This window comes from Stenella coeruleoalba, assembly GCF_951394435.1.
Source record: "Stenella coeruleoalba genome assembly, chromosome: 1".
NCBI classification, from domain to species: domain Eukaryota; kingdom Metazoa; phylum Chordata; class Mammalia; order Artiodactyla; family Delphinidae; genus Stenella; species Stenella coeruleoalba.
The window spans coordinates 4,664,830-4,679,687 of NC_137169.1; the positions used below are offsets into that span (position 1 = coordinate 4,664,830).

At 49.8% G+C, this 14,858-nt stretch overlaps 1 protein-coding gene across 1 annotated transcript in view; it reads right to left on the reverse strand.

Annotated features, from left to right (window-relative positions):
- Positions 1-14,858, reverse strand: part of DNAJC11 (DnaJ heat shock protein family (Hsp40) member C11) — a 70,962-nt gene that overhangs the window by 5,306 nt on the left and 50,798 nt on the right. The window contains exons 5-10 of the mRNA XM_079916847.1: positions 10,916-11,044; positions 9,843-9,965; positions 8,904-8,977; positions 5,816-6,005; positions 5,208-5,293; positions 4,787-4,903 (exon numbers count right to left, since the gene is read on the reverse strand). Coding sequence (XP_079772973.1) covers positions 4,787-4,903; positions 5,208-5,293; positions 5,816-6,005; positions 8,904-8,977; positions 9,843-9,965; positions 10,916-11,044 — 719 coding nt within the window. The remainder of the gene's footprint in view (positions 1-4,786; positions 4,904-5,207; positions 5,294-5,815; positions 6,006-8,903; positions 8,978-9,842; positions 9,966-10,915; positions 11,045-14,858) is intronic.

Below are 14,858 nucleotides of genomic sequence, written 5' to 3' on the forward strand. Positions count from 1 at the left end.
GTTTAGCCGCTGGATCTGTGTAAGTGACGGAAGAAAGGTGTCACGACTTGCTGACCACAAGCAACAGACAAACGCCCGACCAAAGTAACTGTGGCCTGAGGAGACCGGAGTGGCCACTCCTCCAGGGGTCCTTTCTGCTTTCAGCGATGGCTGAGTAGTTCCTACTGTACCAATCATCCCACAGACATCAACTGTAAACTCTGGATCACACATAACAAACACCTTCAGGGACTGGATAGCAACCAAGGGCAGAAGAACTGAACGGCACTGGTGAATTTCCTGATACTTTTTAAAAACAGCTTTTAGCCTGAGGGCAATTCTCAGTCTGTACCATATGGATGATTAAAACTGGAAAGAAATCTGCAGTCCTATTGGACTGAAGGACCAGACCTCAGAGTTTGGGGCAACCATTGCAGCTGGGAAGAGGGGGTCCCCCAAAAGGAAAGTCCCAGGTGGGGAGTCCCAGGTTCTGTGTATAAATGTGCCACAGGTCTCCAGCTGACCCCTGGTCTACCAGTGGCCGCCACACAGGTGAGTCCGAGTTTGCAGTCTGACTTCAGTCAAGTTAACGACCTTCTAAAAGGAAAAAAAGACCATGCTCTTTGGGAAAACATAACAGAAAATAGAATTTCTACAATATATTGTTTGCAATACCCAGAATACAATACCGACTACTCTACGTACCCAGATACAACGAGAGAAAAAGAAAACGAACAGAGACCGACCCCAGATGACCCAGATGTTGGAACCAGCAGATAGGATTTTAAAGCAACTATTTTAACTCTGCTCGAAGACATAAAGTATTCACTGATGATTTAACAGCAGACTGGATATGAGACAAGAGTCAGTGAATTTATAGATTAATATAAACGATCCAATATGAAGAACAAAGAGAAAAAGGACTGACAGCAAATGGGCAGAGCCTCAGAAACGTGTGAGACGACATCCAGAGGTTTAGCACACGAGTAATTAGGGCCCCAGAGAGGAGAGGATGGGGCAGATATTTAGTATTAAATATTTAAAGAATTAAATGGCCTAAAAGGTGCAAATTTGATAATTTTACAAAAATACATACATAGATTTACAGATGCAAGAAATTTAGCAAACCCCAAGCAGCATAAATACAACAAAACCACATGTAGGTCAGCAGTCAAAGTGCCGAGAAACAGAAGTGAACAAGTTGAGTAGCCAGGAAAAAACCAAAAAAACCACACACATTACATGCAGGGTATGTTTCAAATGACCAACAACTTGTAAGGAACAAAGGGAACCGGAAGACAGCAGAACACCTTGAGAGTACGGAGAGAGAACTCTGTTAACCCTGAATTCTATACCCAGGGATGGGACACTTCAATAATAATGAAAGCAACTCCTAAAACAAGAAATCAAACTAAAACAAGAAATCAAACAACCCAATAATAAAACAGACAAAAGATGTGAATAGAGATGTCACTAAAAAAAAGATATGGATGTCAAATAAGCACATGAAAAGATGCTCAGTATCTTAGACATGAGGGAAATGCAAATCAAGACCACAATGATCTGCTAAAACAGCCGACACTAAAAAAAACGACCCTACCAAGGGCTGGGGAGGATGTGAAGCAACGAATTCTCGGAGCTGCTGGTGGGAAAGTGAGATGAAGCTGCTACTCTGGAACACAGCTTGGTGCTTTCTTATAAAGATCATGAATCAATGAAATAGAAAACAGATAAACAGGGGCTTCCCTGGCGGCACAGTGGTGGAGAATCCACATGCCAATGCAGGTGACACGAGTTCGAGCCCTGGTCTGGGAAGATCCCACACGCCGCGGAGCAACTAAGCCCGTGTGCCACAGCTACGGAGCCTGCGCGCCACAACTACTGAGCCCACGTGCCACAACTACTGAAGCCTACGAACCTAGAGCCCGTGTTCTGCAACAAGAGAAGCCACCGCAATGAGAAGCCTGCACACCGCAATGAAGAGAAGCCCCCGCTCGCCGTGACTAGGGAAAGCCTGCACAGCAACGAAGACACAAATAAATAAATCATTTATTTATTTAAAAAAAGAAAACAGAGAAAATGAAAGAAACCAAAAGCTGGTTCTTTGACACGTGAAGTGCCTTAGCTAGACTGATTAAGAAAAACGTAGAAAGAACACAAATTAGCAACGTTAGGAATGAAGAGACATCATCTATAAATAACTACTGACATCAAAAGGATAAGGGGGTATAAGAGCAACTTCATGCTAACAAATTTGACACAGATGAAATGGACAAATCCCTTGAAAAACACAAATTAACAACACTGACATAGGATGAAACAGAGAGAGTAAATCTTAAGAGTTCTCATCACAAGGAAAAATAATTGTTTTTTCTATTTAATTCTGTATCTATATGAGATGGTAAATGTTCACTAAACGTACTGTGATAATCATTTCATGACGTATGTAAGTCAAATCATTATACTGTGCACCTTAAATTTATATAATGCTGTATTGTCAGTTATATCTCAATAAACTGGAAGAAAAAAAGATGAAACAGAAAATTAGAAGAGCCCTATATTTATAAAATAAATTGAATTCATTATCAAAAATACTCCTACAAAGAAAATTCAGGCTCAGTTGATTTCATTGGTAAATTCTATGAAACATAGGGAAAAAAAACCATTCTTACACAAATTCTTTCAGAAAATAGAGGAGGGAACAATTCCTAACTCATTTTATCAGGCTGGCATAATTCAGTCCAAAACCTGACAAATATATGATAAAAAGAAAATTATAATCAGCATCCCTTAAAAATATAGATTCAAAAATTCTTAGTAAGAGAACAGCAAATCAAATCAAGCAACATATAAAAAGTATTATATGTCACGATCCAGTGGAATTTTCCTCCACAATTTTCCTGTAAGGTTGGTTGAACGTTCAGCAATTACCGTGATTCATCAAATAAACAGAACATAAAAGTTAGCAATTGCTGACCTGAGGTGCCTTCTAGTAAAACTTTCATTTATTTACCAATACAGTTTGGACAATTCAGCCTGTTGATAACAGGAAACTTGGCTGAAGTGAAAATGTTTCTTTCCAAAGAGGCAGGGTGGCATCCTTGGGATAAGAATTCAATTCAGATCATGTCACGTAACATCTGCAGTGGAGGAGTGTTTAAGGCAGATACAGAGTCGCAGAGAACTGTGCCTCGTCGGTGGTCCCGATGTGGGGGTGGGGAGGAGAAGGGACTGGGACGCAGGGGACCAGACGGCTCCCTGCACCCTTCATTAAATCTCGGGCGTCCTCAAATCTCATCTGAGAGGAGAAGTGCCTGATGCCAGCTCTGGCCTCGGCTCCACGGTTGAGACATGGTCTGCTTCCTCTCGCTCACCGAGTCCCTCTTCAGTGCCAGGTTGTGTTCCAGGTGGCAGGAGTACAGAGAATAACTAAACAGACTAAGTTAAAGCGCTTCTGATGAGGGGCAGCGGGGGATGGACGGCCTGTCTGGGGTGAGGTGAGGGCCGCTAAGTTTTCACAGGGCAATGAGGGCAATCGGGTGACACGCGCAGAGACCGGAGGGCACTGAAGGAACCAGCCATGTGGTTACCGGGGACTGAGGAACGGCACATGTTAAGCCCAGAAGCAGAAGCAGGCTCGGTGTGGTCCCAGGGCAGCCAGTGTGGCTGGAGTGGGGCGACCAGGGGGCAGAGAGGACAGTGAGAGGCCAGGTCGCAGAGGGTCCTGAGGACTCTGGCTTTTGCCCTGAGTCGAGGGGGTCGCTGAGGGCTTTAAGCAGAAGGCTGACATACACTGGCTTAGATTTTAAAAGACTGTCTGTGTGGAGAAAAGTGTCCCAAGGGTGAAGGAGATCGGTCAGGAGGACACTAGTAATTTCATGAGACGGTGGCCGCAGAGGTTGTGAGAAATGGTCAGATTGAGGATGTGCTTTCAGACGAGAGCCAAGAGGATTCCGAGATACACTCAGTTCAGAGTGTGCGGGGGGAAAGGGTGGTGAAGGTGAGCTCCAGGGTTCTGGACAGAACCCACGGAAAGATGGAGCACTGAGCACTGAGATGGGGAGACTCCAGACACGGCAGGCTTTGAAGGGCACATGTGACCGAGGGCAGGGGGAGGACCGGGGCTGCAGATGTGACATGGGGATGCTGTGAGGTATCTGAGGAGAGATTCGGGAAAGGACGAGGGATCTATGAGCTGGAGGCCTGTGGGGAGCGCCAAGCTGGAGCTAGAACTGTGAGCGTCCCCGGAGCCCGTTGCTACTGAAGCCAGGATGCCGGATCAGACCGCCGGGGGGTAAGTCTAGGCCGACCAGGGCCCGACAGTGGGGCCTCCGCTTACAGGCAACCAGCCAGTCAGGTGAAGCCAGAGGCAGCTCGGTGAGGCCGGCAGGCGGGGGAGACAGGGTCCGTGTGCAGGCGGGAAGGATCTGGTAGAGAGAACCCGAAGCTGCTGTGCCGATGACCACGCAGTACACGTCACACTGTGAGGGCCGCAGCCGGGTGGGAGAGCGGGCGTGCGGGGCCCGCACCCGGGCCAGCGGGGAGGCAGAGGGTGGTAAGAGACAGGCGGGGCGGAAGACGGGCCGGGGGGCACAGGGAGGTTCTCTGAGGCAGAGACTCAGACCTCACTGAGTGAACGTCGGGCTTCTGGACTCCTTGACATTTGCTTACACACCCAGACAGAAGCAACCGCATCTCTAAGAACAGAATCACAAAGCAAAGTCTCCTCCTTCCTTAATGTAGGTAAAGCCCAGGTGAGTTACAAGGTACCAGATAATCCCTGGCCAGAAGGACGAGTTCAACATACTTGACTTTGAGAGAAACTCCCTGCGGGACTCCAACGCTGACAGCTGCACCCAAAACGCTGTGCCTGGAGATCTTCCTCTCTGCTCCGTACTCCACCACCGTCCCGAAGAAGCCTGCCCTGCAGGAGCAGACCCCAGTGAGCGAGCAAGGGCCCCTCCGCTTCTGATCCCTCCTGGGTCCCTCCCGGTCACCACGGGCAACTGTCACTCGGGCCAGAGGCCGGGGCCCCTACCCCCAATTCTCTCTTGCCCTGCCAACCACCCACAGGGAGGACGTTCACCACTGACCCCTGGTCAATGAAAGGAAGAGTCAGGACACCGGACCCTGGGCGCGACCGCAGGCAGCTTACTGCAACCAGCGCCACTGCCAGAAACCCCTACACAGATCAAGCGTGCTCCCGCGTCAGCCCGGCCAGGACTCACTTGAGGGATCCTTTCACGCGAGTCTGGTCGTCATCCTGGAATTTGTGCTGATAGCTGACCAGCGCGAAGGAGTGAGGGATTCCAAGCTGGGGAGACGCAGAGGGAAGAGGGAGGCAGCTGAGACTGAAGTGAGCAGGGTCGCCCTGTCCCACAAAGTGTGTGAAAATTTGCCAGGAGCCAATACTTAAAAACTGGGAGATTTCAAATACTTCCCATGAAAAACAGAAACTCCTGCACACCGAGCCTGTGCTCTCACAAGGGTGGCGGCTGCCCGCCAAAGGGTGGCTGCTGACTCCCCGCGCTCCTGCCCGGCCACCGTGGCCCCTGCACGCACGACTCTGCTGGGGCGCCACTTACTGACCACGGCTCTCTCCCACCCCAATTCTGTGGGCTTCTCTCACCAGAAAGGTGAAAAAGGCCTTTTGCTTTAGGGCAGTTGGAACACAGCTCCCGTGGGGGCCTGAGAACAACAGCGTTCAACTCCTGAGTGTGGGTGGACAGAACTCGCCCTTCGGCCATGTGGGCGCTGGATTTGGGGGTGAGCAGGGGGAGGGTGGTCAGGGGCCCACAGAGGGGCTGGAGGAGGGTCCCCCTGGAGGTGTCCTCACCTGCAGGGCCACGGTGAAGTGGCTGGTCTTGGTGTCCCGGACGATGCTGGTGTTCATGGCCGACTGGATGCCCCAGCGCCACTGCAGGTAGCCCACCGTGTTCTTGTCCAGGTTCCGGGCCAGGACAGTGGTGAGGCCAGGCCGGATGCCACGGGATGAAAACTGTAGAGCACAGTTTGTCGTCACAAAGCTGGGGGGACACACAGAGAGAAAGGGTCCTGGATGACAGTGGCCACAGCCGTGCTAGGCCCCATCCTCTCCGCCAGCCCACACCCTGCTCGCCATCACTCCCACGGCTCCCCGCCCGCGATCCAGGGAATCTCTCCAGTTACCCACCCGCCAAATGGCACTCCCCACCTCCATCCCATTCCAACTTCAGCTACAGCCAAAGAGGCACCTGCATGTCTGCGCTCCTAAACCAGCAGATCCAATCCTGTCGCAAGTCAGAGCCACCTGCGGAGGTTCCCAAGCTTGGCTGCACGCTGGACTCACCTGGTGACTCTGAAAACACCGATGGTTGGCTCCTGCCCCCAGGTGTGCTGATTTATAGACCTGGTGTGGGAAAAGCTAGCCAGGTGACGCAAACGTGCAGCCAGTCTTGAGAAGCCCTTATCCAGGGCCCACCCCAGACCAATGAAGTCATTCTTTTTGGGTGGGGGCCCAGGCATCAGTGCAGTTTTCAAAGCTGCCCTTCCATCCTGATGTGCACCCAGGGCTGCAAAGTATTGACCAAAAGCTACTTGAGAAGCTAGCAAACCATCCCCCGAAAGGTCTCTGAAGTTGATTTCCGAGGGAGTCAGCCCCATCTTCTGGATAAAAAGGGGTATTTCACTTCAACAGCAAAGGAACTCACAGCACTTCACTCAAGCCGCTCAAAGACGAGCAAGCAGCTTGCCTCCAGCGAACAGCCGTCATACACTAGATGCCTGTTTCCTTCCTATGCTCTGGAGGCCTCGCTTGTGCCCCTAAAATAATAATACACGTGGTAACTCTGATGACATTTGCTCCTGTGCTCACAGACCTCTTCCCAAGGCCACACGAATGAGGAATCAACTCCTTGCTCTGCAAAGGCCCCCAACCCAACCTTGCCCCCTTTATCTGACACTCCAGCCACACCGGACAGCAGCCACATTCTTCCCCTCTAGCCACACTTGGGCCATTCGGGGGAGGCAAGCAGGGAGAGGAGAGATAAAAGGCACCCTGTGACTTTTAAAGCAATCAAAACATAAACAATGAGATCTCTGTTTAATCAAAGTAATACGATTTCGTATTTTTCTGGAGCGTGTCCTAGAGAGAGAGAGAGAGAAAGAGAGAGAGAGAGAGAGATAGACAGACAGACAGACAGACAGACTCTGGGGCCAGAGCAGCAAGTCAGGCACTGCCCTGGGAGACGGAGAACTTCCCACCGGCCGCCTGCCTTTCTCCAGGCTCACCCACACCCACCAACTAATATCCTTCTCGTCACCAGTTTGGACTTGAAAGTAACTTGACCCAGGGCCTAGGGCACCCGGAGGAGGAGACACTGCACATTACCAAGCTGGCGCCCTTCTATAATCTGCATTCTCAAGTCTGATAAGCCGGGTACTACGCTGAAATCAATCTCCAGACCTGCAGAAGCTGATGACCGGCCGCACCCAGACTCGGGCGACCACTTAACGGACAGACACTTGGAGGCCCGACCAGAACGAACAGCCCACAGATTCTCCTCAGTGAGTGCCTCCTAAATGCGTCTAGTCTTCAGAATGACCTGGGGCGCTTGATAAAACTATGGATTCCGGCCCCCGTCTCAGAGGACCTGAGAGAGGTCTGGGGTGGGGGCAGGAACCTGTGCTTTCCGTCGGCAGCATCGGAGGGGACGATCCCAAGCAGACAAGCTTAGGACAATGCTGACACGTACATGTACTGCCCACCTCGAGTTCTGGTTAAAAGCCTTACCCCTTGCCCCTCTCCCAGAACTGTCGGGTCCGAGTCCCAGAGCAGAGGCCCGAGAAGCCGTGTTCTAACCACGTGGGTGACCCCCGTGCTGGGGTGTCTAGTCTACCCCTCGCTCTCTGCCTGGAAGCCCCGCTCTCGGAGTTCTGCTCGGGCTGTGCTCATCTGCACCCGTCGAGAAGCCACAGCTTCTTCTCTCTCTCACGACACTTCTTACTCTGCATGGGACGGCCCTGCACACTGGCCTTTACCAGTCTTGCCCTGCAGGCATGCAGACGCACATCGAGCTGGAGGCGAAACACCTTTCTTTGCAAACGCGTGCTCCGTTCCAGAATTCCTTTAGCTGTATTTTATCCCCCAGAGGAAAGAGTTGTTTACCTTCCACCCAATTCTTTTATCTGAGCTCAGTGGGGAATAAGGACACCTCTGTTTTCTGTATATATATATATTTTTTGCAGTACGCGGACCTCTCACTGTTGTGGCCTCTCCCGTTGCGGAGCACAGGCTCCAGACGCGCAGGCTCAGCGGCCACGGCTCACGGGCCCAGCCGCTCCACGGCATGTGGGGTCTTCCCGGACCGGGCACGAACCCATGATCCCTGCATTGGCAGGCGGACTCTCAACCACTGCGCCACCAGGGAAGCCCTCACCTCTGTTTTCTAGAAGGGACAGTCCTTCAGCACTGCCAAAGCAAAGACGAAGGAGAGCAGAGGGGGTGGGGTTTACAGCTCTGGCGTAACACGAATGTGCCTAATAATCAGGCTGCCTCACTGCTTACTAAAGCCCCTCTCGAACCTAAAACGCATTCTCTGTGACAAAGAAATGAGCCGCAACCCGTAAGTATTTCAGACCCTGACCCACTTCCCTATGAAGTGCTTCCCCTCCCGTGTTATCATGGTCTTCACAGCCCACGGTGACCAGGCAGGGCAGGAGCCTGGCCCTGGGCTGGGACGAGAAGCAGACCTCCCTCACCCCCGATCCAGTGCTCTCTGCAACGAGCACAGGGCCTAGGCCCCACGCCAGCTGCAGGGTCTGCCCTCAGTGACCCTGCAGGACAGACGACGTAACTGCAGATGATTCTGACAAAAAGAATACACAGGTTCTGGTCTCCTAAATCCACAAGGACCACCAAAGGGCATTTATCTCTTTATATTTACCATCTTGGTGTGAGATTACGGAACAACTTTAGGCCAAATAAAGGCCCCTGCAGGTCCCCAGCTCCAAATTCTAACTGTTCAAAAAAGAAAAAGAAAAAGAATTAATGGTGTTTTATCTCACAGCACAGTAAGCTCCTCTGGTTATAATTCCCTCATTTAATTCAATGCCATCGGCCCTCAGGGCTTTAAAAGTAGGGGTGGAAGAGTCTTAATATCTCATCTTAACCTTTGCGAAAGGGAGATTACTGTCTCCACGACCCAAGGAGGCCTGAGCCCCTCCAAAGAGAGCGCTGCTGGCCCCGGGTCCGTGTCTCCCTAGCTCAGGCCATCCACACGGTGCCCGCTGCAGTCAGGGGTGGCCGCCCTCGTGCTGCACAGGCGCACGTCCACCTGCTCCGCTGCACCACCTGCAGGTCCCACAGGTGAGCGGCGATGGCTCTCAGGGGGCTGATGTTAAACCCACCAGCAGTTCTGCACTCGCAGTTGTGAAGCCCAGCCGCTCTGGCTGCCTCATTACTATTTTGGGTGACTTTCAAGGCAACTCTTCAATGTTAATTTGATGCAGTTCAATTTGCTCGGCAGAGCTGGCTGCTTAATGACTGCCAAGCAGTGGACCGGAGCGCTGAGACGGAGGCGCCGGCCTTCTGCACTGTGCAGGAGGAGGGAACAGCCTACAGGTGTTTGCTTAAGGGAACAGAGATGCTGAGTTTCTAGACGTGGGATTTCCGGAGGTTGGCATCAGGGGGATATCTTCTTGTTCTATCCTAACTTTGAGCTGCCCGGCAGACTGAGAGCAATCCTCAGATATGAGACACAGTTTTCTCTTGGGGACAGCCAACTTATGCAAGTGTGACAGCTGGCACTCTTACACAGTGATGTGGCCAACTGAGGTCATTCTGTTGCAGTGGACAACACGATCTCCCCCGTTGGCATTCTTACCTCTCCCCAGCCCTTCGCAGAAGTGACTCGTCTGAGCGCGAAGTTAATGGAACCCCCTCCGTTCCCATTCTGGGTTGAGAGGCTTCCAGAGAGGATGGCTGTGTCTGAAGCTGTCAAGGGTGCCTAGGAAATGACACCTGCTGGTAATAAATTAATCAAAGCAACAGGAAGCGCCAAGGACAGAGCCTGACGAATACACCCCAAGTGCAAGGCCACAAGTATAGGTGAGTCCATGGTTCAAGCATGCAGGGATGCAGAACTGCCTCACCTGCCTCACTTCTCTCTCACCCTGGCATCTGAACTGCACGTGGCCACCAAGGTCAGGTTTTGCAAAAGCTTTAATGGGCAAATTTCAAAAATCCAGGGGAGACGCAGGGCTAGATGCTGGTTCTCGGTGTCCCAGTGCCATCAGACTGCACGGTAACTTCACCCCGTGCCTCCCCACGCAGGACATCTGGGACTTCCCAGTCCTTGCCATGGCTGCAGTGACTGACTCTGGAAGCCCCAAGAGGGGGCAGGTTTCCCTGAGTTAGGACTTCACGCTCTAGGCTGATGCACTGGAGAATAAGTGCATGAGTTTGGGGGGCAGAGACCCACCCTGTCAGCAGGATGGCCTCACACTGCCACACCCAAACAGCGGGCAGAAAGATGACATTCAGTGACCCCAGGGCTCAGCACACAGGAGAGTGCGCCTTAAAACTAAGGCCGGTTCTTGGAATTTCCCACGGAGGGCTGCTTTCTCTCCTAAAATCGTCACGACCTTGGCTCCCCCTTCTAGAGCATGAGCGAAAGTTTCCTGCTGCTGCTGGAGAGCGAAAGTTTCCTCTCCTGCTGGAGAGCCCTGAGACTCTGAAGCTACGCACCCCTGGCACTCTTGCTGCTGACATGCTGGCAAAGCAGTATGAACAAGGTCGTGACTGGAGCTCTTCTTTTTTTAAGCGGCTAACTGCATCCTTTCATAAATAAAGATGAGAAAACCCTGAGCAGACTCTCTCATCCCAGCTGCACATCTCGTGAATCCGAGTGCCCTCGCTGAGCCCCCTTGCCCTGGGGGAGGCATCTGTGTGCTTTACCTCAATGGACTGGGATATGTGCATCTTGTTAATTTCAATCTGCGGAAAGCCACTTCCAGACACATCTTCGTACTCCTCCTCGTAGCGATCAAAAAGGTCAGTGGCGTCGATGCCAACGCTGATGGTCCCCTGGGGCAGAAAAACAAGCAGTCAGCACCAGGCTTGGGATTTGTGGGATGAAAGACAACACTCTGTATTTCAGCAGCCACGTGGTTCACTGGGTGCGCGGGACTCCACGAGCCCACGGAGCACAAATGTCACGGTTCAAACCCGAACAATGGTCGAGCACCACTGACTCGTAGGGTCAGAAAGCCAGGCATGTCCACAGGCGGATGACTCCCCAAGGACAAGTGGTAGGAAAAGAAGATTGACCTCTATCATGGCTCTGAATTGCTCCTCTCCGGATGTAACCCACAAACGCAGAAAACCACCTAGAAACTAGCTACATGGATTAAAAACTTTTAACGTTCAATTCTAAACACTCTATGTCACCGAAGTACCTTAAGAGTCTTTAAAATATAGAAATACCTTCAAAGACAAAGAAGTGCAAACCAAATAAAGAATGGCAGATTTAAAAATTGTTCCACCTCCTAAAATTAATTTGAGACTTAAATTATGAGAAACAGAACCCTATTCTCTCAAGAAATAATAAGCTAAAATTTTGCTGATAAAAAAGCTCTTTACTCACAAAATCAATGTTTATTATTTTTTTTTTACCGTCGTAAGACCTTACAAATGGGCAGATACCTTAATCTAACATATAAAGACATGACCCCACACACATTTTTATTAAATTCTCTGCAGCCCATTAAAAAAAAAAAAAAACTTCATTGAGGTTTAATTTACATGTAACAATATAAACCACTCCCGTTTGAAGTGTACAATTTAATGAGTTTTGACAGGTGTGTCCACTTGTGAAACCACATCCAAAATCACGATACAGGACACTTCTATCACCCCAAAAGGAGCTTGGGAGAACGTGTTCCCTCCCCGAGAAGGGGACACGTGAGCTGGGTATGAGAGGGAAACAAGGGATGAGCCTGCGGGACTCCCGTGGAGGAGCGTGGAGGCCACTGGGGCTGGAGCGGAGGGAGGGAGGCGGGACTGGGGGGTGCTGGGTGTGGCTGTTCACGTAGCAGAACATTACGGGTGGGGTTCATCTGGGATAATACCGGTTTAACCTTGATGTTTTGGTTGGTTTAGCAGTTATCCCAGATGTTCATTTTTAAACAAAGTGACATCACCACCAATAGTATTTTCATCACCAACAGTATTATCATCATCAATAGTCTGAATCTACGCAGCCAGAGTGGGTTTGGTGGCAGCCTTCACTCTGTGCTTCTAGCATTGGCCACCGTCTCAGCTAGGTGTGTGGGATGCAGGGAGAATCTAGGAGGTGACAAGGCTAACCCATCACTGCTCCTGTCTCCTTCCAGGAGGCGTGAACAGCACCTCCCACTCCAGGACTGCACGCACGTGCTCACTGAGACGGTGGCTAGACACAGCCCTCGCGGCCGCAGCTGGCGGCGGCAGAACTATTAGAAGCTGCTGCCCGTTAGGCACATCAGGCAGGTGGCCAGTGCCTGGGCCTGTGACATGTGTGAAGCTGTCAAGCCCCCGGTCGGCTATGTCCAGGGGCAACTCCAGGTGTATGTGAACGCGTGGGAAACAGAGGTGGGCCAGTCCTGCAAGAGAAGGTACCAGAGAGCAGTGTCAGCACTGCTGCTGGTGTTTCTCCCCATCTCCTGAATGGTGTAAACCAGAAGCCGGCACGCTGGCTGTGAAGGGCCACAGGACATACTTCAGGCGTCGTGGGCCACACGGTCTCTGCTGCAATTCACGTCTGCTGTGGGGAAAGCAGTCAGACTATCCAGCAAAGCACTGGGCCTGACTGTGTTCCAGTAAAACTTTGTTTATTGACACTGACATCTGAATTTCAGATAATTTTCACATCTCAAAACACTATTCTTCTTTTGATTTTTTTTCCCCGACCATTTAAAAATATAAAAACCATTCTTATCTCATAGGTCACACAAAAAGAAGCAGTGGGCCAAACTTGGCAACTTCTGATATAAATCTGCAAGGTTTCTTTCTTTTCTTTTTTTTTTTCTGGGGGTGGGACAGGGGTAATGCTTTCATTTTTGATAAACGCTTCAAGCAGGAATGAGATTAAACATAGTGTATGTTCAATGAAAAAAAAATTAGGACTAAATTTCCACTTTCTCAGAAAGTTAATGAACACTGACCATCCACACCAAACATATGAAAATCAAGCCTTAGCATCTTCTTCAACAGTGAGTCATTCTTTAAAGACTGTGACCCAAAGTGAGGCTGTAGCGGCAGGTGTACTTACATATAGCTGTGAAAAATGACTTTTCATTTAGATCAAATGGTAGTTCCTCTATGTTAATTTTACTCATTTTTCCATTCTAAGGTTTGTAACGCACGCACGAAGGCAAAGCAATAGCCATTTATAAGTTAGTTCTATTAGCAGAGGAACCTCACAACTAATGATACCACTTTTTTTTTTTTTTTTTTTTGCGCGGTACGCGGGCCTCTCACTGTCGTGGCCTCTCCCGTTGCGGAGCACAGGCTCCGGACGCGCAGGCTCAGCGGCCATGGCTCACGGGCCCAGCCGCTCTGCGGCATGTGGGATCCTCCCGGACCGGGGCACGAACCCGCGTCCCCTGCATCGGCAGGCGGACTCTCAACCACTGCGTCACCAGGGAAGCCCTGTCATTTTTAATTGGTTAAATTTATATCCTCTCCTGGAATGGAATGAAATTGACAAGGTCTTCCTATAGTTTTGTGACATCTAAACTTGAAGCATTCAGAAGATCATAAATGGATGTGGAGAAAAGGGAACCCTGGTACACTGTTGGTGGGAATGTAAACTGGTGCAGCCACTGTGGAGAACAGTATGGAGGCTCCTCAAAAAACTAAAAATAGAGCTACCATATGATCCAGCAATCCCACTCTTGGTTATATATCCAAAGAAAACGAAAACACTAATTCAAAAAGATACATGCACCCCGATGTTCATAGCAGCATTCAGGTGGCCCAGGTTCGATACCTGGTCAGAGAACTAGATCCCACATGCTGCAACTAAGACCTGGCACAGCCAAATAAATAAATAAATGTTAAAAAAAAAAAAAGAATGAAAGTTTGCCATTTGCAACAACACAGATAGACCTGGAGGGTATTATCCCTAGTGAAATAATTCAGAGAAAGAGAAATACAGTATGTTATCACTTATATGTGGGATAAAAAAAATCAAACAATCTAGCGAATATAACAAAAAAGAAACAGACTCATAGAGAACAAACTAGTGGTTAGCAGTAGGGAGGGGGAAGGAGGAAGGGGAATGATAAGGGTAGGGGATTAAGAGTTACAAACTACTATGTATAAAATAAATAAGCTACAAGGACACACAGGAAACATAGCCAATATTTTATACTAACTATAAATAGAGCAGTCTATAAAAATTTTGAATCATTAAGTTGTACACCTGAAGCTCATATAATATTGTAAATTAATTATACCTCAAATTAAAAAAAGGATGCTAAGTGAAATAAGTCAAAGGAAGACAAAAAAAAGAATACTACAGTATACAGAGAAGAATCAAATATGCCAAAAATTTCAAATTTACTAAATAAATTTTCTCCTTGTATGAATATGGTAGGCAATGTTATGAAGGAATAAAAAACAGAGACACTGAAAGGACATTCTTCAGAAAAACAGCGGTGGGGGACTTCCCTGGTGGCGCAGTGGTTGAGAATCCGCCTGCCAAAGCAGGGGACACAGGTTCAAGTCCTGGGCTGGGAAGATCCCACATGCTGCGGGGCAACTAAGCCTGTGCGCCACAACTACCGAGCCTGCGCTCTAGAGCCCACGAGCCACAACTACTGAGTCCACACGCCTAGAGCCCGTGCTCCGCAATGAG